The 22,612-nt window shown below is 48.9% G+C and overlaps 7 protein-coding genes across 7 annotated transcripts; 3 read left to right on the top strand and 4 right to left on the bottom strand.

Moving 5' to 3' along the window:
• Positions 1–147: 147 nt before the first annotated feature.
• On the bottom strand, positions 148–1,697 carry mcsA (putative citrate synthase Cit1; the record flags this gene model as incomplete). Its single annotated transcript, XM_056639293.1, has 3 exons — positions 148–351; positions 425–1,570; positions 1,650–1,697. 3 exons carry the CDS (start codon positions 1,695–1,697, stop codon positions 148–150), a joined length of 1,398 nt encoding a protein of 465 aa, XP_056505050.1.
• A 1,518-nt stretch (positions 1,698–3,215) lies between these two features.
• On the top strand, positions 3,216–6,663 carry N7469_000372 (putative mRNA-nucleus export ATPase (Elf1); the record flags this gene model as incomplete). Its single annotated transcript, XM_056639292.1, has 2 exons — positions 3,216–6,536; positions 6,610–6,663. The coding sequence occupies 2 exons, from the start codon at positions 3,216–3,218 to the stop codon at positions 6,661–6,663; spliced, it is 3,375 nt and encodes a 1,124-aa protein (XP_056505049.1).
• Positions 6,664–7,423: 760 nt separating this feature from the next.
• Positions 7,424–10,834, top strand: N7469_000371 (beta-glucosidase; the record flags this gene model as incomplete). Its single annotated transcript, XM_056639291.1, has 3 exons — positions 7,424–8,110; positions 8,161–8,323; positions 8,445–10,834. The coding sequence occupies 3 exons, from the start codon at positions 7,424–7,426 to the stop codon at positions 10,832–10,834; spliced, it is 3,240 nt and encodes a 1,079-aa protein (XP_056505048.1).
• A 2,084-nt stretch (positions 10,835–12,918) lies between these two features.
• On the top strand, positions 12,919–13,590 carry N7469_000370 (putative IgE-binding protein; the record flags this gene model as incomplete). Its single annotated transcript, XM_056639290.1, has 2 exons — positions 12,919–13,173; positions 13,225–13,590. The coding sequence occupies 2 exons, from the start codon at positions 12,919–12,921 to the stop codon at positions 13,588–13,590; spliced, it is 621 nt and encodes a 206-aa protein (XP_056505047.1).
• Positions 13,591–14,466: 876 nt separating this feature from the next.
• N7469_000369 (uncharacterized protein) lies at positions 14,467–14,784 on the bottom strand (the record flags this gene model as incomplete). The annotated part of the gene is made up of 1 exon (XM_056639289.1): positions 14,467–14,784. The coding sequence occupies one exon, from the start codon at positions 14,782–14,784 to the stop codon at positions 14,467–14,469; it is 318 nt and encodes a 105-aa protein (XP_056505046.1).
• A 2,880-nt stretch (positions 14,785–17,664) lies between these two features.
• Positions 17,665–19,287, bottom strand: N7469_000368 (malate synthase; the record flags this gene model as incomplete). The annotated part of the gene is made up of 1 exon (XM_056639288.1): positions 17,665–19,287. One exon carries the CDS (start codon positions 19,285–19,287, stop codon positions 17,665–17,667), a length of 1,623 nt encoding a protein of 540 aa, XP_056505045.1.
• A 1,394-nt stretch (positions 19,288–20,681) lies between these two features.
• N7469_000367 (glutamine synthetase family protein) lies at positions 20,682–22,298 on the bottom strand (the record flags this gene model as incomplete). The annotated part of the gene is made up of 4 exons (XM_056639287.1): positions 20,682–21,375; positions 21,431–21,483; positions 21,546–21,802; positions 21,875–22,298. 4 exons carry the CDS (start codon positions 22,296–22,298, stop codon positions 20,682–20,684), a joined length of 1,428 nt encoding a protein of 475 aa, XP_056505044.1.
• Positions 22,299–22,612: the final 314 nt, after the last annotated feature.

Genomic DNA, 22,612 nt, shown 5'->3' with positions numbered 1-22,612 from the left:
TAACATATTTCTATAACATCAATCGAATCTCAATACAGACAAGCAATCTAAACAAAAGCAGAACGGACTCAAATAAATCGCTAGCATCATTTTCATCACTCACTCTCTCCAACCAGGAAAGACGAGTCCATCATATCAAGAAATGGCTTATTTCTTCAGGAGACCGAGTAGGTTAATGCTCTTAGGACGTTCAATGGGCATACCCAAAGCACGATCCCAGATTAATTGAACCAGGGGTCCAAGAGTACGACTAACGCCGAAAGCCACGGTGTAATACAGTGGTTTCTGGAATCCGTAGTGATGGAAGAGAACGCCGGAGACGGCGTCGACGTTGGGATGGGGGTTTTTAGTCTGATACATTCGTTAATATTGACAGAATTAATGGAAAGGGTTAATTCAGGACAAGGGAAAGGGCAAAGCTTACCTTTCCGTGCTCGGTCAGAACACCAGGGGCGATTTCAGAGTTCTTCTTGACGAGTTGGAAAACGGGGTTGGCGAGGACATCGGGACGGGTAGCGGCAAAGTCCATTAGAGCCTCGAAACGGGGATCGGGTTTACGGAGAACACCGTGACCGTATCCTGGTACGACACGACCTGATTTCAGAGTATCCCACAGGTAATTGCGGACATCTTCCTCGGTGAACTTGGTACCGATGTGATCCTTCATAGCCAGGATCCAGCGGAGAACTTCCTGTGCGGCGAGACCGTGCAGGGGACCGGCTAGACCGAGAAGACCGGCAGAGTAACTGAGGAATGGATCGCTGAGAGCACTACCCACGAGGTGAGTTGCGTGAGCAGAGACATTACCACCTTCGTGATCACCGTGCAGAGCAAGGTAAAGACGAAGCAAATCGTGGAAATCCTGATTCTTCTCGCCTCCCTTACCGAGCAACTCGGCGAAATTGTAAGACCAATCCTGAGCAACGTCAAGCTTCTGCGTACCAACGAGATCAATTTCATTGGGGCGGAAAACAAGAGCTGCAACGCGGGGAATCTTGGCTAGAAGCGAAATACAGTCGTCAAAGGTAGGTTCCCAGTACTCAGCCTTATTAAGACCTTTCTCATAAGCCTGAGCGAATTTAGACTCAGTGTTCAATGCAGCGACAGCAACAGAAAGTTGGGTCATTGGATGCATGTTTTTAGGGAAGGATTTGATTAAATCCAGGATATGGGTGGGTAATTCGGATTTCTCGGCCAATTCCCGACTGAAGGCGCGGACTTGCGCGGTGGATGGGACTTGACCGGTTAAGAGGAGCCAGAACATAGCTTCTGGAAGCATTTCAGTTCCAGATGTACCCTTGGGTAATTCTTTCTGACAATCTTTGATTGTTTTGCCGTGGAAACGAATTCCCTCGTCGGCGTCGAGAACGGATCCTTCCCAGAGCATGGCCTTGAGGCCGCGCATGCCGCCGATAACATTGCCGACTTTGACTTCACCGATGGTTTCGTCACTTTGAGCCTTGACTTGTTGGAGGAGGTCTCGCTTAGCGGGAATGACCTCCTTCAGGGTGGTCTTGAGATCAGGCTCGGCGGTCGCATATGTGCGGGCCGAGATGAGGGGGCGAGAGGTCTATCTTAGTTAGCTTGGTTCAATTAATTGTTATGGCTAGTTGGCTAGTTGGCTAGCTGAGTAGAACATAGGAATTTACCTGAATCAGACGGGAGGCATGGCGGGTGGTTCTGAAGGTCAGAGCCATTGTTGAGTGTTGGGGGATGAGGGTCTGGGGTAGAAGTGTGGGGCGAGTTCAATTGCGGGGGATCTGGGGATGAAGATGAGGTGAAGAGGTGAGGATATGAATTGAGAGAGAAAAGGGAGGAAGTGAGAATATGAAAAGGTGAGGAAGAAAAGATGAGAATGAAGAATGAAGCAGGGCAATATTGGAAGAGTCCAACGTGATCGACCTTTCGTGCAGGACGGTTGGCCGCGGGGTTCATTTCAACCGAGGCCCGGGCGGCTGCATGCGGAATCACACATACAATTAGTTAGTAGAGTAGAGTAGAGTAGAGTAATATGTTTATCAGTATAATAGTAGAAATATATAATTTAATAGCTACTAATCCCAATACTCTTATCATTAATATCCCGTTCATTAAGATACTGATATAGGTATGCATCCTGATATCCAAGGATATAGACATAGGTAGGAACCTCGGGCCGGTAAGCAGCGATACTCGGATGGATGGGAAAGTGGCCTGAGTGGGATGAGTTCGGAATAGATTAAGCTACTTTAACTAAGTTAGTTCACTACTGTAGACCATACTTATTACAGTAGGAGCTTCTAGGGCTGTACTTTTGTTCGGTAGTAAGTACCACCCGAACAGTTCGGGTTATTCACATGTACATGGATGACTAACCGAGTACACCCTACTCTGGTGTGTAGCTAGTAGATACCCCTGTAGCAACTTGTTACAAAGTAGTATACGTTGATACAAGCCTTTGCGTTAATGTATATCTATAAACACCGCGGTATTTTATAGTTTATATAATAGATCGCAAGATATATAGTCCTCGTATATGTTCTAGAATGAGCTTGCTCACGGAGACTGTTAGAATGAACCCGATTATCAGTTTTAAAAGAGAGACTAAGTCGAAAGTTGTGATTACTAGCTGTAGGAGTACTGCAATAATCGCATTGCAGTACTACTACAGCTAGTATACTCACTGTTGAATGAGTCTACTATGTACGCGGATGTATACGTCATGTACTGCTCTCAGCCACCCAGCCACAGCCACTCCCTCACCAGCCACAAGGCACAGTGTATGACTAATCTACTGATAAGCCCGATCAGGCTAGCGCCCTCGTGCAATCTCCTCTACTGTGATTGGTCAACCAACTCACCCAAACAAAAAAAAATCCATTTTGGTAAGCAAAGACCAAAAGACCAAAAGCCAAAGACCACTCAATTTCTCTTCCTTTCTTCTTCAACTCTCCCCTCTTTGTACAGTTTAGACCTTTCGGTCGGTTGGTGTCTTGTGTTGTTGATCTGTTTTATATTCAAAGTTCTCTTTGAGGAATATTACGTCGTTTCCTCCTCGATTCGCCGATTCCTTTTTGCTTATATTTTTTTTTTCTCGCTCCCCCTTGGGCCCCGGTTTGCCCCGCCCCGCCATCCATATCGCCGCTTTCTTTTTTTATTCTCCGCGCTTTCTCTTCTATACTCCTTGGTATCCACGCGAAATCCTCGAGCTATTCGAGTCGCGATTTCAGGAGATCATGCCACACACCGTCTCACCCTCTGAGACGCCCGTTATGCCGACCGTCGTCGCCAAATCCCCCTCCGGGGTGCCCCCCACCAACGAAGAGATTTCTTCTCTCCTAAACACAATCTTCAACGCCGAGACCTCCCAGCAGTCCCTTGATGGCGCATATGCTGTAACCAACCTTCTTATTCAGAGTGTCGGCACTGCTGGTCTACTCAACTACAATGTCCTGGCTGAAGCCCGTAAGGCCGCCACCGATAAGAAGAACGGCGCTAAGCGCGAGAGTGCCATGTTGATCATCGGCGCCCTTTTTGAGCGCTTCCCCCGTGAATTCCCTCTCAGTGAGGCCGTTTTTCTCCTCAAGGACGAAGGTATTCTGAGTGTTGTTCTGGATTCGCTGGCCGACAAGGGTGCAGTCGTTCGCGACGCTGCCCAATACGCCGTGGACGCTCTGTTCGCCTGCCTCTCCCCCGAGGCTAAGGTCAACGCTCTGGTCCCCGCCTTGGAGAACTATCTGAGCAAGGGTAGTGGAAAATGGCAGGGTTTCGTGGGAGGTTATGCTCTGTTGGAAAAACTGGCTGTCGGTGCCCAGATGGGTACTGGTTCCCTGGAGGAGGAACGTGAGAAGGATATTCAGCGTGAGGCAATGGGTAAGACTCTCAAGGAGTTGATCCCTATTGTTGAGAATGGCATGCACGACCTCAAGAACGAGGTAGCCAAGCAATCCACCAAAACCATGAATGCCCTCACGAGCCTGCTCTCCAACGATGATGTCCTCCCACGCATTCCCCTCCTCGTGAAGACCATGGAGCAGCCTTCCCCCCAGACCCTCCAAAAGGCCATCCATGCTCTGTCGCAAACCACTTTCGTCGCTATTGTTACTTCTCCTGTGCTCGCCCTTCTCACTCCCCTGCTCGAGCGATCCCTCAATGACCCTACTACCCCACAAGAAACTCTCCGCCAGACCGTTGTCGTCGTCGAGAATTTGACCAAGCTGGTTCACGATCCCGCTGAAGCTCGTACTTTCTTGCCCAAGCTTCAGCCTGGTGTGAAGGCTGTTAAGGACCGCGCTTCTCTGCCCGAGGTTCGTGAGCTCGCCACTCGTGCTCTGGATGTCATGGAGAAGGCTATGACCGATAAGGATGTCGCTTCTGGCTCTGTCACCAAGACTACCCCCGAGGAAGTCCTCGCTTTCTTGAACCCCAAGATCCAAGAGCAGGGTGGTCTGGTCGGTTTCGGCGACGTCAAGTTCCACGACCTTACTAAGTCTTACATCGCCAGCATGGTTCGGGAGTCTGTCAATGCTCGCATGCTCGATCGTATCCCCTCCAACATTGGCCCATACCTCCGTGGTCTGCTTTCCGAGGAGAGCATTGAAGCTATTACTACCGCCGCCAAAGAGCACTTCACCGCGGAAGATGAGCGCAAGTTCGGTAAGCCTGTCCAGGCCGATCCCAACGAGGTTGTCATTGTCAACGCAAACTTCTCCCTCGCATACGGTGGTATGCTCCTGCTTTCTCACACCAACCTGCGTCTTGTCAAGGGCCACCGCTACGGTCTTTGCGGTCGCAACGGTGCTGGAAAGTCTACTTTGATGCGCAGTATCGCCAATGACAAGCTTGAGGGTTTCCCTCCCCCTGACGAGGTCCGCACTTGCTTCGTCGAGCACAACCAGGGCGAGGATGCTGATCTCAGTATCTTGGAGTATGTTTCCAAGGACCCCGCCGTTGCTGGCGAGGGCAAGGAGCACATCAGCAGTGTTCTTCTCGAGTTTGGTTTCACCGATGGCCCTGAGGGTCGCCAGTCCCAGCCTGTCGGCTCCCTGTCTGGTGGTTGGAAGATGAAGCTCGCTCTGGCTCGTGCCATGCTTCTGAAGGCCGATGTTCTGCTTCTTGACGAACCTACTAACCATCTGGATGTTGCGAACGTCAAGTGGCTGCAGGAGTACCTCAAGAAGCACACCGACATCACTAGCTTGATCGTGTCTCACGACTCTGGCTTCCTTGACGAGGTCTGCACCGACATCTACCACTACGAGCAAAAGAAGCTGGTCAACTACCCCGGTAACCTTGCCGACTTTGTCAAGGTCAATCCTGAGGGTAAGAGCTATTACACCCTGTCTGCCTCCACTGTGCAGTTCAAGTTCCCTCCTCCTGGTATCCTGTCCGGTATCAAGTCCAACACCCGCGCCATTCTCCGTATGACCGACTGCTCCTACACCTACCCTGGAGCTTCCAAGCCATCCCTTCAGGGTGCCTCTCTATCTCTGACTCTTTCGTCCCGTGTCGCCATCATCGGTGGTAACGGTGCCGGAAAGTCCACCTTCATTAAGATGTTGACTGGCGAAACCATTCCTCAGGGTGGTAAGGTCGAAAAGCACCCCAACCTGCGTATTGGCTATATCAAGCAGCACGCTCTGGAGCACGTTGAGATGCATCTTGAGAAGACTCCTAGCCAATACATTATGTGGCGTTACGCCAACGGTGATGATCGCGAGGTGTTTATGAAGCAGACTCGCATCTTGACTGAGGAAGACAAGAAGCAATTGGAGACTCCCATTGATCTGGGTGATGGCCGTGGACCTCGCCGTATCGAGACTCTGATCGGTCGTCAGAAGTACAAGAAGACCTTCCAGTACGAGGTCAAGTGGGTTGGACTCCTCCCCAAGTTCAACACCATGATCTCCCGCGAGACCCTGATTGCTCGGGGCTTCAACAAGATGGTCCAGGAGTTCGACGATCACGAGGCTTCCCGCGAGGGTCTGGGATACCGTATTCTCGACCCCAAGACCATCTCCAAGCACTTCGAGGACGTCGGCCTTGACCCCGAGATCGCCAACCACAACGAGATCTCCGGTCTGTCTGGTGGTCAGAAGGTCAAGGTTGTCCTGGCCGGTGCTATGTGGAATAACCCCCACTTGCTGGTCCTTGACGAGCCTACTAACTTCTTGGACCGTGATTCCCTGGGTGGTCTTGCAGTTGCTATCCGTGATTTCAAGGGTGGTGTCGTGATGATTTCTCACAACGAGGAATTCGTCGGTGCTCTTTGCCCTGAACAACTTCACATCGCTGATGGTCGTGTCGTCAGCCGTACCAACACCGCTATCAGTTTGGACCGTTTTGAGGATAGCGCTACCAACTCCCCTTCTGCCCCTGGCACTCCTGCCGTCGCCTCATCCGCCGCATCCGCCAATACCAGCGCTGCCCCTTCGGCTGTGAACTCCGGTGCTGAAGATAACGGAGAACTCAAGTTCCGCGCTAAGAAGAAGAAGAAGATGACCCGTGCTCAAATGAAGGAGCGCGAGACTCGCCGTCGTCTCCGTCACATCGAATGGGTATGTGTCTCGCCTCATCCTGCCTGGTGCAGTTTCTATAAAGACCCTTTGAACACTGCTAACTTTTTACTAGCTTAACTCGCCTAAGGGTACCCCCAAGCCCGCCGACACCGATGACGAGGCTTGAACATATTAAGGAATGATGCGTAATGGATATCCGATGTTGTATTTCCTTGCATACCTTGCCTTTGGGATTGATAGACGGCGTTTTGGGCTTGATTTTTGATTATTAGATATGATGCATCTGTTAGAACTTATGATGTCGACCATGAACAAAAGTTTGATTTTTTGGATGTTTTCATTATTCCCAGTATATTATCCCAGTATATATGCCGTAGAGTGTAGTGTATTAAATACCTAGTCATTACAATGCGTTGCTTCAAGAAATAGTCCTCCGGCCACTGCCCTCAGCGCGGAGCCATGAAACCATGCAATAACGGCGAGTCATTATCAGGAACAGTATTTACTAGTATATCCGTCGTCGAAAAGAGGATCATCGTCGAGCACCTTCACGTTCCAAAGTTCCCTGGTCATTCTGGATGAGAGGATGTCATGTCATTCATTGTTTGATTAGACATAAGTTGTACAGCACATTAAATATCTGCCATTGGAGAAGCTTTATTTTTATTTCGATTTTGTGGGATACAAGACTATTCGATGCATTCGAAAGTAGAGCAGAAGCGTGTACAAACTAATGCAACGTTGTATACTTCCAGTCACCTGACCTCCTTCCCCCGTCAACCGCCATCAAAAGAATCTCCCATTTAACATCCTCCACTACCAATCCCAATTGTCTGCAATTCAGTCCTCGAGCAGATAATACGCAGGATGTACGATAATACCCGACAATAAATGTCCGCCGGATCCAGATCCAGACCTAATCAGCGATGGCTCGATCCTCTCGTACCAAATCCGGCGGCGCGCGCCGCGGAGACTACGAATCACTCGATAACGAAATTCCGGTCGACGAACATACGCATACGAGGGAAGCCGAGAACCAGCTATCCTCTGATAGATTTGCCTCTCGGGGAAAAGCAGATGATGTTGACTTGTTATCCAGTAGCGACGAATTCACCGAGAACGAAGCGGACGTTAAACTTCTACCACTGAAGGAAGATACAAGGCGCGGACCATCTAGTGCACGCTCGAAGCGTAGGGTAGTAATTGAAACACCCTCTGCTAGCTCGTCCAGTCTCCTTCCAGAAGGAGGTGAGCTCGGGGATCGGGGCACGGATGAGGTCGCTGTACCGAAGGAACAACGAGATGTTGGCAAGCGCATTGAGAACTTCCTCGAGACGGAGCGGAAGAATGTATTGGCGGACTCATTCAGGACGGATATCGAAGATGCGAATACAGACTTCATTCTTAGTGATGATGAAGACGAGTACGGGGTTCCTGTTAAACCGCGCGAGATCCGGGATGAGTCTAGATTACTACGATTGAAGAATGCTATCTTCGGGAAAAGGACCTGGTGGCATATTGGTTTCTTCTTTGGGGCTGCTATCTTTCTTATATTCTTTGCTTTGAAGGGCCTTGCTTGGATTCGTGGTGATAAAGGTGCAGGGCAAGAATATGTGAGTTTCCACACATTGAGGTTTATGATGAGTATGGCTGATTTCTCTAGCGTCCTGTTTCATGGTATCCTGCTCCTCTGGGCGGTACTAGTTCATCCTGGAGCGAAAGCTATAGGAAAGCTCACGATATGGTTGACCAAATGAATCTTGTTGAGAAGGTCGGCATTACAACGGGGACCGGGTGGCAGATGGGTCTCTGTGTAGGAAATACCGGTATGTTGACTTCCAAGCCGACGTCTATCTGGCGATCTCCCCCGGGAGCTTATCCGACAGGGCTAGACTACGACTCCATTTTATTCCTCCCATTGCTCAAATTGCTAATACCTAATCACAGAGGGTGTCGACTCTGTTGGCTTCCCGTCTTTATGCCTACAAGATGGACCGCTTGGTCTCAGATTCGCAGACAACATTACTGCTTTCCCTGCTGGAATAACAACAGGCGCAACCTGGAATCGTGATCTCATGAGAGCTCGTGGAACTTCTCTAGGCCGAGAAGCTCGTGCGAAAGGAGTGAACGTTATTCTCGGACCATCAATGGGTGCCATGGGACTGATGCCAGCTGGTGGTCGAAACTGGGAATCATTCGGGTCAGATCCTGTATTGCAGGCCGTCGCGGCAGCAGAGACTATCCAAGGGATTCAACGGATTGGTGTCATGGCGACGGCGAAGCACTTCGTGTTGAATGAGCAGGAGCATTTCCGCCAACCAAACGAATGGGACAATGAATACGCAATATCATCTAACATTGGCGATCGTGCTCTTCATGAGGTTTTCGTTTGGCCATTCGCCGAAAGTGTTCGCGCAGACGTTGCAAGTGTCATGTGCGCCTATCAAATGGTCAACAATAGCTATTCCTGTGAGAATAGCAAACTGATCAATGGAATCCTCAAGGATGAACTCGGCTTTCAGGGATTTGTTCAGTCGGACTGGCTGGCACAACGATCCGGCGTTCAAAGTGCTTTGAGTGGCCTCGACATGAGTATGCCAGGTGATGGTCTTAAGTGGGCTGATGGCGAGGCGCTTTGGGGACCACAGTTGACAGCTGCAGCTCTGAACACCTCCGTCCCAATGGAGCGCTTGAATGATATGGTGACGCGTATTGTCGCAGCTTGGTTCCACTTCCGACAGGACACCTGGGAAGAGCGCGGCCCTAATTTCTCCTCTTGGACGAACGAGAAAATGGGCAAGTTACATCCAGGAAGCCCCGATGATGATTCCCAAGAAGAAGTGAATAAGTTCGTGAATGCCCAGGTGTCTCCAGGATCCAAATTACATTCTACAATCGCCCGTCAAGTCGCCGCCGAAGGCACAGTCCTTTTGAAAAACGTCAACAATACGCTTCCTCTCTCGCGAAGTGCTTCCCGACTGAAAGGGAAATATCGGGTCGGTGTCTATGGCGAGGACGCAGGTCCTGGAAAAGGTCCCAATTTCTGTGCCGATCGTGGCTGCAATCAAGGTACTCTAGCATCAGGCTGGGGCAGTGGTACGGTAGAATTCCCGTACCTAGTCAGCCCCTGGGAAGCCCTTGAGTCCGCATGGTCAAATGAGACAGTTGACGTTCGTAGTTATCTGACCAACGATATTGCATATGAAGATCTAGTGGAGCAAGACCTGTGTCTTGTTTTCGCAAACTCAGATGGCGGTGAAGGTTTCATTCACAGCGACGGCATAAATGGCGATCGCAATGATCTGTTCTTACAGCGCAATGGCACAAACCTGGTAGAGGGTGTTGCTCGACAATGCGGAGATGGCCGAGGCCGAACGGTCGTTGTGGTGCATTCCGTCGGGCCCGTCGTGCTTGACCCCTGGATCGACCTACCAGGTGTTCACGCCGTGTTGTATGCAAACCTTCCTGGCCAAGAAAGCGGGAACGCCTTGATTGATGTGCTCTTCGGTGACGTTGATGCTAGTGGACGCTTGCCCTACACCATCGGCCGATCTCTCGAGGATTACGGTCCCAGTGCGCAGGTGCTATACGAGACCGACGATGCAGTCCCCCAAGCCAATCTCGACGAAGGTCTATATATAGACTATAGACACTTTGATCGGCATAATATCACACCCCGATACGAGTTCGGTTTTGGTCTCTCGTACACTACCTTTGACCTTTCTGATCTCAACATTCATCCCCTGCAAGAAAAGTCTCGACTCCCGCACCCTAGCCAAAAGAGCGATATTGAACCACCCACATATGATGACAGACATGATATACCCGAAGATTGCTTGATGCCGAAGGATTTCAAGCCTTTGTCCAAGTATATCTACCCTTATCTCTTGACCACCGACGGCACCGAGAAAGGAAAATACCCCTACCCCGAAGGATACGACAAGAAACAAAAGCCGTCCGAAGCCGGGGGTGGACCGGGCGGAAACCCATCTTTATGGGAAGCCATGCTCGAAGTATCGGTGAAGATCACCAACACCGGTCCCCGAGCAGGTAAAGAAGTTATCCAGCTTTACGTCTCCTTCCCAGAAAGAGTTGTCGAACACCGCGGGATGTCCTTGAAACAAGAAGAGATCGACTTCCCCGTTCGCGTTCTCCGTAACTTCGACAAGATCTCATTGGAAGCCGGTGAGTCGAAGACGGTCAATATGACATTATCCAGAAAGGATCTTAGTTATTGGAGTGTTCGAGCACAGAATTGGGTCCTACCGACGGAGGGTACTTTTAAGATTTGGGCTGGGAGGAGTTCTCGGGATTTGCCATTGATGGTTGAGTATTAGCCATTTTGATATCCATGGCATCGTCGATACCTATCAAACACCTAGGTAGCTTTTTACTTTCAGGATTATTTGTACATACACTCTGTATAATTTACGCTAAACCTACGCTAAGCCTTGGACCATTTTCAATTGCGAATTGATTAAGAGTAAATGCCGGGATACCCGGTGGGAAAACTACTAACATACTAGTAGTGGAGATACTCTGAAGCTATCAGAAACGGCGCGATTTAGTGTCAGGCTTGGATTCCACGGACGAACTTCTATGGCACATCCACCAGCACTGCAGAAAGTCCCAAGGTTGTCGTTTAAATCTATTTGGATACTTTTATGTACATGGCGCTTCTGCCGGACTTGGTTGTCTCCAGGGTTGTATAATATGCAGAATCAACAGAGTCTGCTGCAGATACAGTCGAGTACTAGTAATGAGTAGATCATATTAGTAACCAGGGTCGATGACATATTTCCAGTACTCTTATACAGTAGTACTATTAGCAATCAACCAGTTGGTGTCAACTTGAATCTATTCCGAACGGGTGTACAAGTATAGATCTGAACATTTCTCGTTTCACTCGACATAAGTGCTGCAACTCTCGCATAACTCACAACTAAAAAAAGAAGCTTCTATTCTTACTGAATGAACTAGGCAGAAGAAACCAAAAATGAGACAACAAAGCTAAAAAACACTAAGAGGGCCGAAGAGGGCCGTGGCGGTGCCGAAAACACCGATACTCCTCCATGTCGATCCCTTGATTCCTGTCAGAAACAGATTGCATCGAAACTTCCAGACCGACGCAATGTCCCATCTCCACCGAGAAAGGTCCCTGAGTATCCATTCCATGCGAAGAATTGCCAGCCGAGGATGGAGGGCGATCAACATCACCTTGCAATTGTCCTCGATTGCGATCTCGACGGAGGCCGGTTGAGATACGGGGAACTCCGTCTCTGTCAAGGTAGGACCTTGGTTGATCTTGTATCTAATCGGACTCACATTCTGATTGTGATGTCAAGTCCGTTCAGCCCGAGACAAAGTGGAACCCTAATGGATCCGTCCCAGTCGCCACGCCCGTTAAGCCACACTCGCAATTGTAACACTCGAAAAAACTGCATCGTACACTTTGTATACAGGATACACAATGTGTCGTGATGACTGTGACCCTTGAGAAATCATCAAGATGCAGGGCATTGCTAAGACATCGTCGATCCCTACTTCTCTCCGCCGGCACGTTATTTGGCTGAAACGACCCACCTGTCAGGGTCTTCCAGGAGTTTCTGAGATCGGATACATATATGACGATCCAGGGTCCAGACAACATGATAATTCAATGTGCTCAATCTATCCATGACCAATGTCCCGATTCAATATGGAAAAATATCCCCTACGGCCGAAGGAAGCGTTGTACATCTCGTACTGAATGATAAACCTTCAAGGTCGTTTAGGTACGAAAGCAAAATAGCATTCAGAATTCTCTGGGTGTGGCTGTCGATCACTGCAAAAGCGCAAGTGGATACTTCTGCAGCAAATGTCTCAGGTTTCTCATATCATCCAATGACAATTTCCGGACCCTGAACCGACCTCCTAAAAGGGGAAATCATGGAGCTTTCTGCCTTGATACTGTACAGAGATGGAACCGATGTTCTTTCTACGACTTGTCATCAATTGGCCAATTCCTCTGCTTAACTCGACGCTATTCCTAACATCGAAGTTCCCGATGCAATTATCTTTTAAAGAAAATATTCCGCAGTAGCACTGGTTGCGGGCCCTTTGCTTGATGCTGCAGAGCAAATCCTGGTCCGCGAGCTATGATATCAAATTTATTCTTAGTTGCAGCGGGGACAATATCGAAGTCAAGTGAAATAAGACGGCGATCAAATCCATCTTGGGCGATTGGGTCTTAAAAACGGCACATGGGGAAAATGAAGTGGAGGAGTGGAATATAAAACTCGCTCATCTTGTGGAGAGGTCATTTACCTTGACAACATTTATAGACTCCCAGTTTTCCACCCTTGATTCTGTTGTTTTATTTTCGTCTTATTTTGCTACCAACCAGTCTTTACAACTTATTTTCAACCTACTTTCGTTCATAATGAAGGTCTCCGCCCTGCTTTCCCTCATTCCCCTGGTCGCCGCCATGCCCGGCCGCCGCCAGGAGTCTTCCTCCTCTTCAAGCGGTTCTTTCGGCGTCACTGCTGCTCGCTCCGGCTCGCCCATTCACTTCCTGCCTCTGACTGCTTCCGGCTCTCACTTCTACCTCGGTGGAAAGAGTCAAACTTACACCCCCGAGGGTGTTCCCCTTAACAAGGCTACCAACGACACCATCCTGACCGGCAGCCACTACCTCGTACGATTGACTTGATCCCATTCAATAATTCACAAACTAACAAGTAAATAGGACGTTGTTGTCCCTGGCGGCCAGGAGATCTACGTCGACGCCTCTGGTGCTCTCTCTTTCACCCAACCCCACTCGGCTTACATTCCCGAGGGCTCCTCTGAGGGTCCCTTCAAGTACACCCCTGGCAAGGACGGTGGTCTCGGCTCCTGGTCCTATGGCAACGGCTTCATTGCTTGCCCTACTAGCAATGCCACTGCTACTCCTTACAGCCGTCGCCGTGCCGCCTCTGCCGCTAAGTGGCAGGTCTTCTCTGCTCAGAAGAATGCCACCGTCCCTACTGGCAACATCAACGATTGCCTTGGTTTCGACGCTCTTACTGTGCCTATCAACACTACTATTACCCAGCCTGCTTGGGAGTACATCTAAATCGCTCGTTGAGTGATTGAAATTAATCGTGTATAAAGTCTAGACTTTGTGCTCTTGACTTGTTTGTTAGGAGACCGATCTGGTTTTCTGGAGACTTGCCATTCTAGTTGAATTGTATATTCGGATTTGATCTGCTATTTTTATTTGCACATAAATGACCACATTCCTTACGATCCTTTTATAGAAATGCATCATGAATCAAGGAGAATTTCACGGTGTATCGCATTAGTTTATTGTTGTCGGCTTCTGTCTTTATCAACACTAGCACCATAGTGAATTCTGTTCCGAGTATGCAAATAGAGATCTATATTGGTACCGGCAGGCAAACCCTAACTTCACTCGTGCGCTTTAAAATGCTGAGCAATGCATGGCGCTCCTTGAGCAGTGCACCAAGAACCCGAATCAAAAATGAATCAAAAATGGACCATGTATCAAATTAGTAGTGCAGGATGTTGCGCCTCTCCTTATTTGATACGAGATCCGCTTCACCTCTATCAATGTTAAGCCACTACACTTTTTTCTGAATTTTCGATGAACTGGGCCTACCGGTTCATATTGCATGATCTGATTCATTGAACAACCGATCCAGTCCTAGTAATAATACATCACGGGGTACCCATGCAAAGAATCATCATAGCAAACGTTTGCGCCCCAAGTTTCCAAGAATCTGAAATTCTTAGACAATTTCTGCCACTAACGTCATCTCCATCACGACCGATGGTCATATTAACGTGTCGAACCCAATAGCCAGTCAGGATTCCTGTGTAGTCAATGCATGTTTAGCTCACATCTTTACATGCATGTCATGAAAATAATGGCGACAAATGTCACATCACCAGAAAAAAAAAAGAGTAACACCTAAGAAAGTGGAAATCCTCACTTGTGATCTCGTTTATGCAATGACTCTCTCCTTTGATCCCTCAAACAGTGTTCCGTATCCATGAGCACATTCTGTAAGGACCTCCCAGCCTTCGACCCAGTCCCTATCCTGTCATCATTGAGTAAAGCAGTAGAAGCAACTTTAATCTGTTGCTGGTAATTATCCTCATGGTCCTTTTTAGCCAAAATAGCTTCGGTAGGAGCTTCATGGCCGGGATCGGAATATGACGACGATCGCTTTATTGTTTTCGCGGTACTCAACGTCGGAACATGATTCGTCGATGCTGCTTCTTGGCTATGAGGTCGTGAGTCCATTTTTGATGTGGGGATTTGCAGCATGAGAGAGTGGGAATAGATGGGGAAGATTGTTTTCGTTGAAGATTTCTGAACGAGATGACCTTCTTTAATAAATAGCCCACATTCCCCCTTGCAAATTCTTTGGTCAAAAAACAAACTCGCTCCTCGTTTGATTCCTTTTTGATTCGTCGATCTGAACTCATCATGACGTCTGATGTGAAGCCCATCCCTGACTATATAGCCACCACCAAATCCAAATCACAGGAGGGAACTTCTACAACAGTTACGAATTCTATCATTTACCAAGTATTCAAGAGTTGATGAATCAAATGATAGTCATAGTGGAGCTGTCACATCCCCGGACGATATAATCGTGCTGGGTAGATGATTGGTCGGGATTGTGCGACTATAGTAACCTGATCACCGTGCGAGTTACTTCGTACTTTTGACTCTCATTCATTTCCAACAGCCGGAAAAGTTACATAGTATTCATGACTGAGCTGCAAGTAAATGAAATACTTAGCCTATAGTATTTTATTTAGTGATGTACGGTTTGGACCAGTCATCCCATTTATTACTTTCAATGATCGCAATCTCATCGTTCTTCACTCATTCCTGCTAACGCTCCCTGCCGTAATTGACGCGACGGTTCAATCCTAACCACCAATTTGAATGACAGCTACTGAACTCATCCGGCTCCTGCGAGAGTACCCATGAAGGGTATAATGCGCGACAGCGACCTTCAGTGATACCCGGACAATCCGAGACACACAGCCCGACCAAAACAAGGTAGTGTAAGTGTTCTCTCCACGGAACGTCTCAATATCAGAGCCCGATTTCGAACCGATTCAATCTTCAAATACTACACATTTATCGTGAATTCCCCCCGAATCGTCGATCGTTGATCTAGTACTTATTTCGAGGGTCATATATGTGACCTCCAGAAGCATCGCCGTACATTCTGCTATGAGGAAGGTAAAATCGTTGGATGGAAACATACTGGGATGGGGAAACTCCAAGCAACTATACTCTTGTCCAAGGCATCCTTTACGAGAACTTGGTAAATTTGAAAGCTCGGTATTCAGCCGTTCCTTTCGCCAAACAACTAGCTTCTAAAATATCAGGCGTAATGCCGGCAACTGTGATACAGCACAGCCATAGCTGGCCGAATAGATTGTTGTTATATCGGAATGGAATGAATATCATCTTCAAGATATTCAAATTGAGGGAAGAACATGCCAAGATGTAAGATTGAGGCTGCCAAGCTACATGGGACTATTCTCTTTTCATCATCCCACTTACCATTTCGAGTATACCGGACCGCAGGCAATTGCAAAGTGGTTTTGATTTGCTGGTTCTCCATGAGTAAATAAGTATCTGAGAATAAGAGTAAATCTTCAAATAATCTTTGTGTCGATTAGTGTGATGCCGGCGAAGACACGAGTTGTATGCATGGCGACCATACTTGAGTCCTGGCTGGCAGGATGATAGCCAATGTTGTGGTTTGCACAAATAGTATAAATACTTCGCCTTTTCATGTTGTAAATCACCTCGACTCCCAAGCTTGAACAGTCAGAGACTTTGGTATAACAGTCAAGTACTATAAGTCGATTTACATTTCGCCAAAGTCCACAACGACTTCTTCAAACAATTTCACTGAGGACTCAAGTATGGTCGCCATGCATACAACTCGTGTCTTCGCCGGCATTCACAGTAATCGACACTCCCCTCGTCCGTAAAGCCCTCGAATTCGCCCAAGCCCATCACGACCCAATCTCACTCAACCACATCTACAGATCCTGGATCTTCGGCACACTAATTGGCTCCAAAATCCCATCCTACTCAGATTTCAACCTAGAAATTCACGCCGTATCAGCAATTCTCCATGACCTAGCTTGGGATTATACCAGAGTTTTTGCAACAAAAAGCAAACGATTCGAAGTCGATAGTGTAAATGCTTCCTCGGATTTTCTCACTCGTAAAGCACCGGAAGTTGATGAGCGACAGCTGCAGATTGTTTGGGATGGTATTGCGTTGAATACCACCCCTAGTCTTGCTCGGTATAAAGAGATCAAAGTTGCTCTGTGCCATATCGGATCACGGACGATCTTATGGGTGTCGAATTTCCCGGTGGTCTTTTGATGAGGGAAGAGTATGATGCTATTGTCATCGAGTTGCCGTTGCTTGGTTTGAAGGAGAAAGTGAAGGATTTGCTTGTGGATTGTGTAAGTATAAGCCGGAGACTACTTATGATAATTTTGTGATGGATTTTGGTGAACGTTTTGTTCATGGGTATTCTGGTAGAGAAACTTCCTATTGATATGCTGATGAAGCCCATTGAGTAGTATTTCTGGGATTGGCCAGTATTTACTGAAGCTTACCTTATTACCTCTCTTATATTTTCCTTTTATCCAACTTATCTTCTATTGCATATACAAGCCCCATACTAGTGGAATTATGAGACTGAACTAGAATCCGAGGCCGTCAGAGGGCTAAGATTGAACCGTTATTGAAGGCTATGCGCTTTAAGACTATGTAAACTCCATTTCATCTTACTCAAATCAAGTACTGGCCAGAGTCGTCTGATATACACAAGTGTCGTTGTATATCAAATCAAAGATCAAGGATCATGACGTCACGGCTCCATAGCTGGGACTACTCACCAGGCTGACGGAGAATAAATACATTAAAAATGACACAATGTATACGAATGGTAACTGGTTTATACGAAGGTGGGTGAGAACAAAAAGGAATGTTATACAACAATGCTAACTAAACTAATCAAATTCACACAAAACGACATATTTCGTTTGCGTTCCATATAAAAAGAAAGGGTATTCATGATCATCACACGGAGCATTAACCATCCATCCCAGAAGGGATCAAGTCCGATCAAGCTTAAAGCTTCGCCGCCTGTCCAGCAGAAGAAATCTCGTTGTACAGAAGACTAGTCAAGAAATCGGCATAATCCTCACCAGTAACCTGACCAGCGAAATAACGCGCAGCAAGCTGGTACTTGTTACCCTTAGGACCCTTCGAAGCAAGAGCATCAGCCTGCTCTTGAAGAAGACGAAGAGCATAGCTCTTATCAACCTTCTTGCCCTCGGATGTGGAGACATTGTGCTTAGCCCACTGCCACAACTGGGAGCGGGAGACTTCCGCGGTAGCGGCGTCTTCCATCAAGAAGTTAATAGGGACGCAGCCGATACCGCGGAGCCAGCCTTCCATGTAGCTGAGGCCGATGTTCAGGTTCTTGCGGATTCCGTCCTCGGTGATCTTTCCGGGGACGTTGGTGTTTAGGAGGTCGTTGGCGGTGATGTGGACGTCTTCGCGGCGGACGAAGAGTTGGTTGGGGGTTGGCATGTGCTTGTTGAATACCTCGGAGGCAATGGCTGCCAGGGCAGGGTGAGCGACCCAGGTACCGTCGTGACCGGCGCGAACCTCACGGAGCTTATCGGCGCGAACGGATTCCATGGCCTTGTCGTTGGCGGCGGGGTCGTTCTTGACGGGGATTTGAGCGGCCATACCACCCATAGCGTGGACACCACGACGATGGCAGGTCTTGATGAGGAGCTTGACGTAGGCGTCCATGAAGGGGACGGTCATAGTGACGTCTGAACGGTCGGGAAGGACAAAGTTGGGGTTGTTGCGGAATTTCTTGATGAAGGAGAAGATATAATCCCAGCGACCGCAGTTCAGACCGGAGGAGTGGTCGCGCAGTTCGTAGATGATTTCATCCATCTCGAAAGCGGCCGTGATGGTCTCAATCAGGACGGTACCACGGATAGTACCACGGGGCAGACCGACGTAGTCCTGGGCCAGGTTGAAAGCGTCGTTCCAGAGACGGGCTTCGAGGTGAGATTCCATCTTGGGCAGGTAGAAGTATGGGCCAAAGCCACGGGCCACGAGCTCCTTGGCGTTGTGGAAGAAGTACAGACCGAAGTCGAAGAGGGATCCAGACATGGGCTCACCGTCAACGGTGAAGTGCTTCTCATCCAGATGCCAGCCACGAGCACGAGCGATGAGAGTAGGCAGGGTTCGGTCAGTGCGGAGCTTATATTCCTTACCACCCTGCTTGAAGTCGACCTGACGGCGAATAGCATCGTACAAGTTGACCTGGCCGTTGATCATGTTCTCCCAGGTAGGAGCAGAGGAATCCTCAAAATCAGCCATGTAGGTCCAGACATCGGAGTTCAAGGCGTTGACGACCATCTTGCGGTCAGTCGGCCCGGTGATCTCAACACGGCGGTCAACCAGACCGGGAGCTGGGGGAGCACCCTTCCAGGCGTCATTTTCACGAATGTGCTTAGTCTCGGGGAGAAAGTCGAGCAGTTGACCGTTATCAAGGGCAGCTTGGCGGTCGATACGGCGTTGAAGCAGGGACTTGCGGGTGGGGTTGAAGGTACGGTGCAGAATAGCGAGGAAAGCACAGGCGTCCTTGGTGAGGATCTTGCGAGCTTCTTGAGGGATGTTACCGAGAATGGTGACACCCTGAAGGTGAACGTCGGCAGATTGGGCCATGGTGGTGATGATGACGATGGGGAGACGTTAGGGTTGATACAGATGCGGAGTGTATACTAGTATAGATGTACAGTCGAATATAAGTGCACCCTCCACACAAACTTCAAATTTTATTCAAGAGGAGATGATAAAATGAAAATGAGAGAATCTCATTTGTAGGATGTCACCATTTATATAAATCTCCGCAGGGAATAACCAGCAAACCCCATTCATCCGAGGAGTCGACGTCAGGATCCGTGAGCCGCGGCTGTCTGGCGGGCCAATGGGAATGTCCACTGCATATCACAGACATTGAATAACCGTTGTTTAGCCTTGGGTAATGGGGAATCCAAGTGGATGCCAGTGTTGAGTCAAGTTAGATAATTGCCGGTCGTCGGATATTCAATTACTCGATTTCTTTACCATTATCACTCCTCAGTCACCTCTTGGACTGCAAATTACTCGATTGTATGAGGACGGGTTATCTATTCACGTGACTTTCCCACGGCCAAAGTGAGCTCTCCCCAACTTTTCGACGACGAACTCTCAACTGTTCTCCACATCCATCCACAGTCTACCTGAATTGTCCAATCATTGTTGATCCTCTCGGCCGACATCGCCACTTTCCCGTTATCCTACATTAAACAACTGCCCGATCTTCCAGACCCCCGAAAAAGCTCGGGATGCGCCGCAGCCCGATCGGTGACCTCGGCGGATCCGCCAGAGGAGCTTTCTCGTCCGGATGGGATGGGAAGGGGTCCTTATAGATTTTTTTTTTGCTCTCGATACGTGTCTGTGAAGGATGACAGTCACGCTGTATCGATCATCATTATCTTAAAAGTTTCCTGGTGTTGGCTTGAGCTTGTCCTCCTATTCCACCCGAAATGTGCCACTCAACGCCTCTTCTTTCATCCCCCGCACACCCGAGATCCAATCAGCCGCGGCTCAGAGGTGTTCCCTACGATAGTGTACGATGTACATATGCAGTTGACTCCGTATTGGAAGGGGAGTGAACGGTGTGGCAGGGCTGGACTCGGGTGATGCTTGTCGGTCTCGGTGATTATCGTTCTGGCCGAATTGTCCCGGGTGAAGAGAGCTCTTCCGGTGCGTCATACATACATGTGATGGCATGTGAATGCGCCAGCAGAGTACATCACCACGGAGCGCAGCGAAGCGAAGCGAAGCGAAGCTCCAAATAGCTACGGGAATAATAGAAAAGTAAAGCGATGACCGAGTATAATATGTTTATGGAATAACTGGATTCATTTATAGAAGATATTGCGCCCAGCGCGGGAATTATATACAACTTACAAGAACAATCAAACCGTCTCGATATACCGCCGCACCTCCCTGCAAAATAGTCAGCATACACAAACAAGGATATAAGATAAAAGATATAATCCAAAGGATGGGACTTACCAATCAGTAACAGCTTCCTCCCAAAGACGAACCTCATGTTCTCTCGTTCCGCCAAAGTGCTCTACGAAGGAATCCCCAAAGATCTCTCGCGCCACACTCTCCGGCCGCGTGAAGGTGGCAATTGCATCCTTGAGGTTCTTCGCCAATCGCACTCCTTGATCACTCGCACCACCCATATCCTCTCCCTTTGACAACGGTGGGACCGGAATCTCCAGCTTCTTTTCCACGCCGCGCCAGCCCAGAGCCATGACTGCTGCCAGCACGAAATGTGGATTCGCGTCTGCGCCAGGGACTCGAACTTCGAAGCGTGTAGATTTTGCGCTAGCGGTGGGTGGTGCGATGATTCGGATGGATGCCGCGCGATGCTCTAGACCCCAGGAGACGGTTACGGGGGCCCAGAAATTCTCGACTAGACGCTTGTAGGAATTGATCGTGGGCGCAAAGAGAGGCATGATATCTGGCAGTCCGACCAGCAGTCCTGCCAGGAAATGACGGCCGAGATCAGAGAGGTGTGCGATGTCCGGGTACTGCGGCGAGGGGTCGGGTGTGTCACGGATGAAGGCGTTCGTGCCGTCGGTGTTAACAAGAGAGATGTGCATGTGGCCGCTGTTCCCAGGAAGTCCTTGTCGCGGTTTCGCCATGAAGCAGGGAGTAATACCGTGCTTAATGCCCTTGGCTTTTACGACATATCTGTGGGTTGTTAGCTATGGGACTCTGTTACGTTGCCGACTGAATTGTTTCTCACTTGAAGAGGGTGGCTCTATCGGCCATTTCCTTTGCTTCACCGAATTGTAATGCCTTTACGAACGATTAGCCCGGATGCGACCCAGTAGACCAACTTGACCAATTTCACTACTCACAGCTTCGAACACCCCCGGACCGCTCTCCGTATGCCATCCCTCAATATCACAGCGGAAAGCTTCGCAGTCATCAAAGATTCCATAATAATAGTCCTGGTTGTGCAATGGTCGTGTGATCGAGTATCCAAACATACCCTCTGTAAGCGACGGCAATGAGTCGACCGGGTTATTCTGAAGGAACAACGCGGTTTGAGATGCCGCGCGTTCAGGAGAAGGATGATCACTGGGTGCGCGGAATTGGTAGAATTCGTATTCGGCTGCAATAAGTCAGTAATTTGTTGCGAGCGTTTCATCACGCTATTTTGTTTATGCTCCGGATGAGGTCATACCGCCAGCCATGGCCCGATAACCTGCCGCCTCAGCCCTCCCAGCAACAGTCTTCAACAGACCCCGCGGGCATGCACACACAGATTGACGGGTATCAGGATCCAAAAAGCTGATCAAGAAGAATGCCACATTATTCTCCCAGGGGATACGACGAAAACTGGCCAGGTCCGGTACAGCGACAAGATCCCGGTATCCATTTTCCTTGTTGCTGATTGTCAGCTCTTTGAAGTAGGTCTGATCATGCTGGTCCCAGCCAAAGATAACCGAGCAAAACCCGAATCCCTCAGTCACAATTGATAAAAACTTCTTCTTTTGCATCAGCTTGCCTCGTAGTTGGCCGTCGACATCAATACCGGCTACCTTGACCATGCGGTCATGTTGTAGTATCTCGGCGACATTCTCGGGGGTGACCACTGGTGTCGACATGGCGCAGTGGTATATGGTGTAAATAGTGAAGCTGAACCTGGAGCTAAATGACAAAGAGTGACGAACAGCTTAAGAACTTGACTGAAGTAGAAAAGACCAAATCAACTGAAAGCCGAAGCTGAAGGAGGCCCCGCGGACCTGCTGACCGCATTTGATAAGTCGACCTTATCGGGACCGCGGTGTTCTGCTTGAGGAAACCGCGATCGACCTTATCGGCGCTTATCAGCGCGGTCCGGGACCGCGCTGCTTCCATGTTGGGCAGCCGCGCTCCAGCGAGACGACGGCGTCGCATAAAAACGGCTTAGTCACCGCGG

This window comes from Penicillium citrinum, assembly GCF_028827155.1.
Source record: "Penicillium citrinum strain IBT 23319 chromosome Unknown utg000001l:1.0-4955037.0:1.0-4956770.0, whole genome shotgun sequence".
NCBI classification, from domain to species: domain Eukaryota; kingdom Fungi; phylum Ascomycota; class Eurotiomycetes; order Eurotiales; family Aspergillaceae; genus Penicillium; species Penicillium citrinum.
Note: the sequence above shows the minus strand (reverse complement) of the source record. Positions and strands in the feature narration are given on the sequence as shown.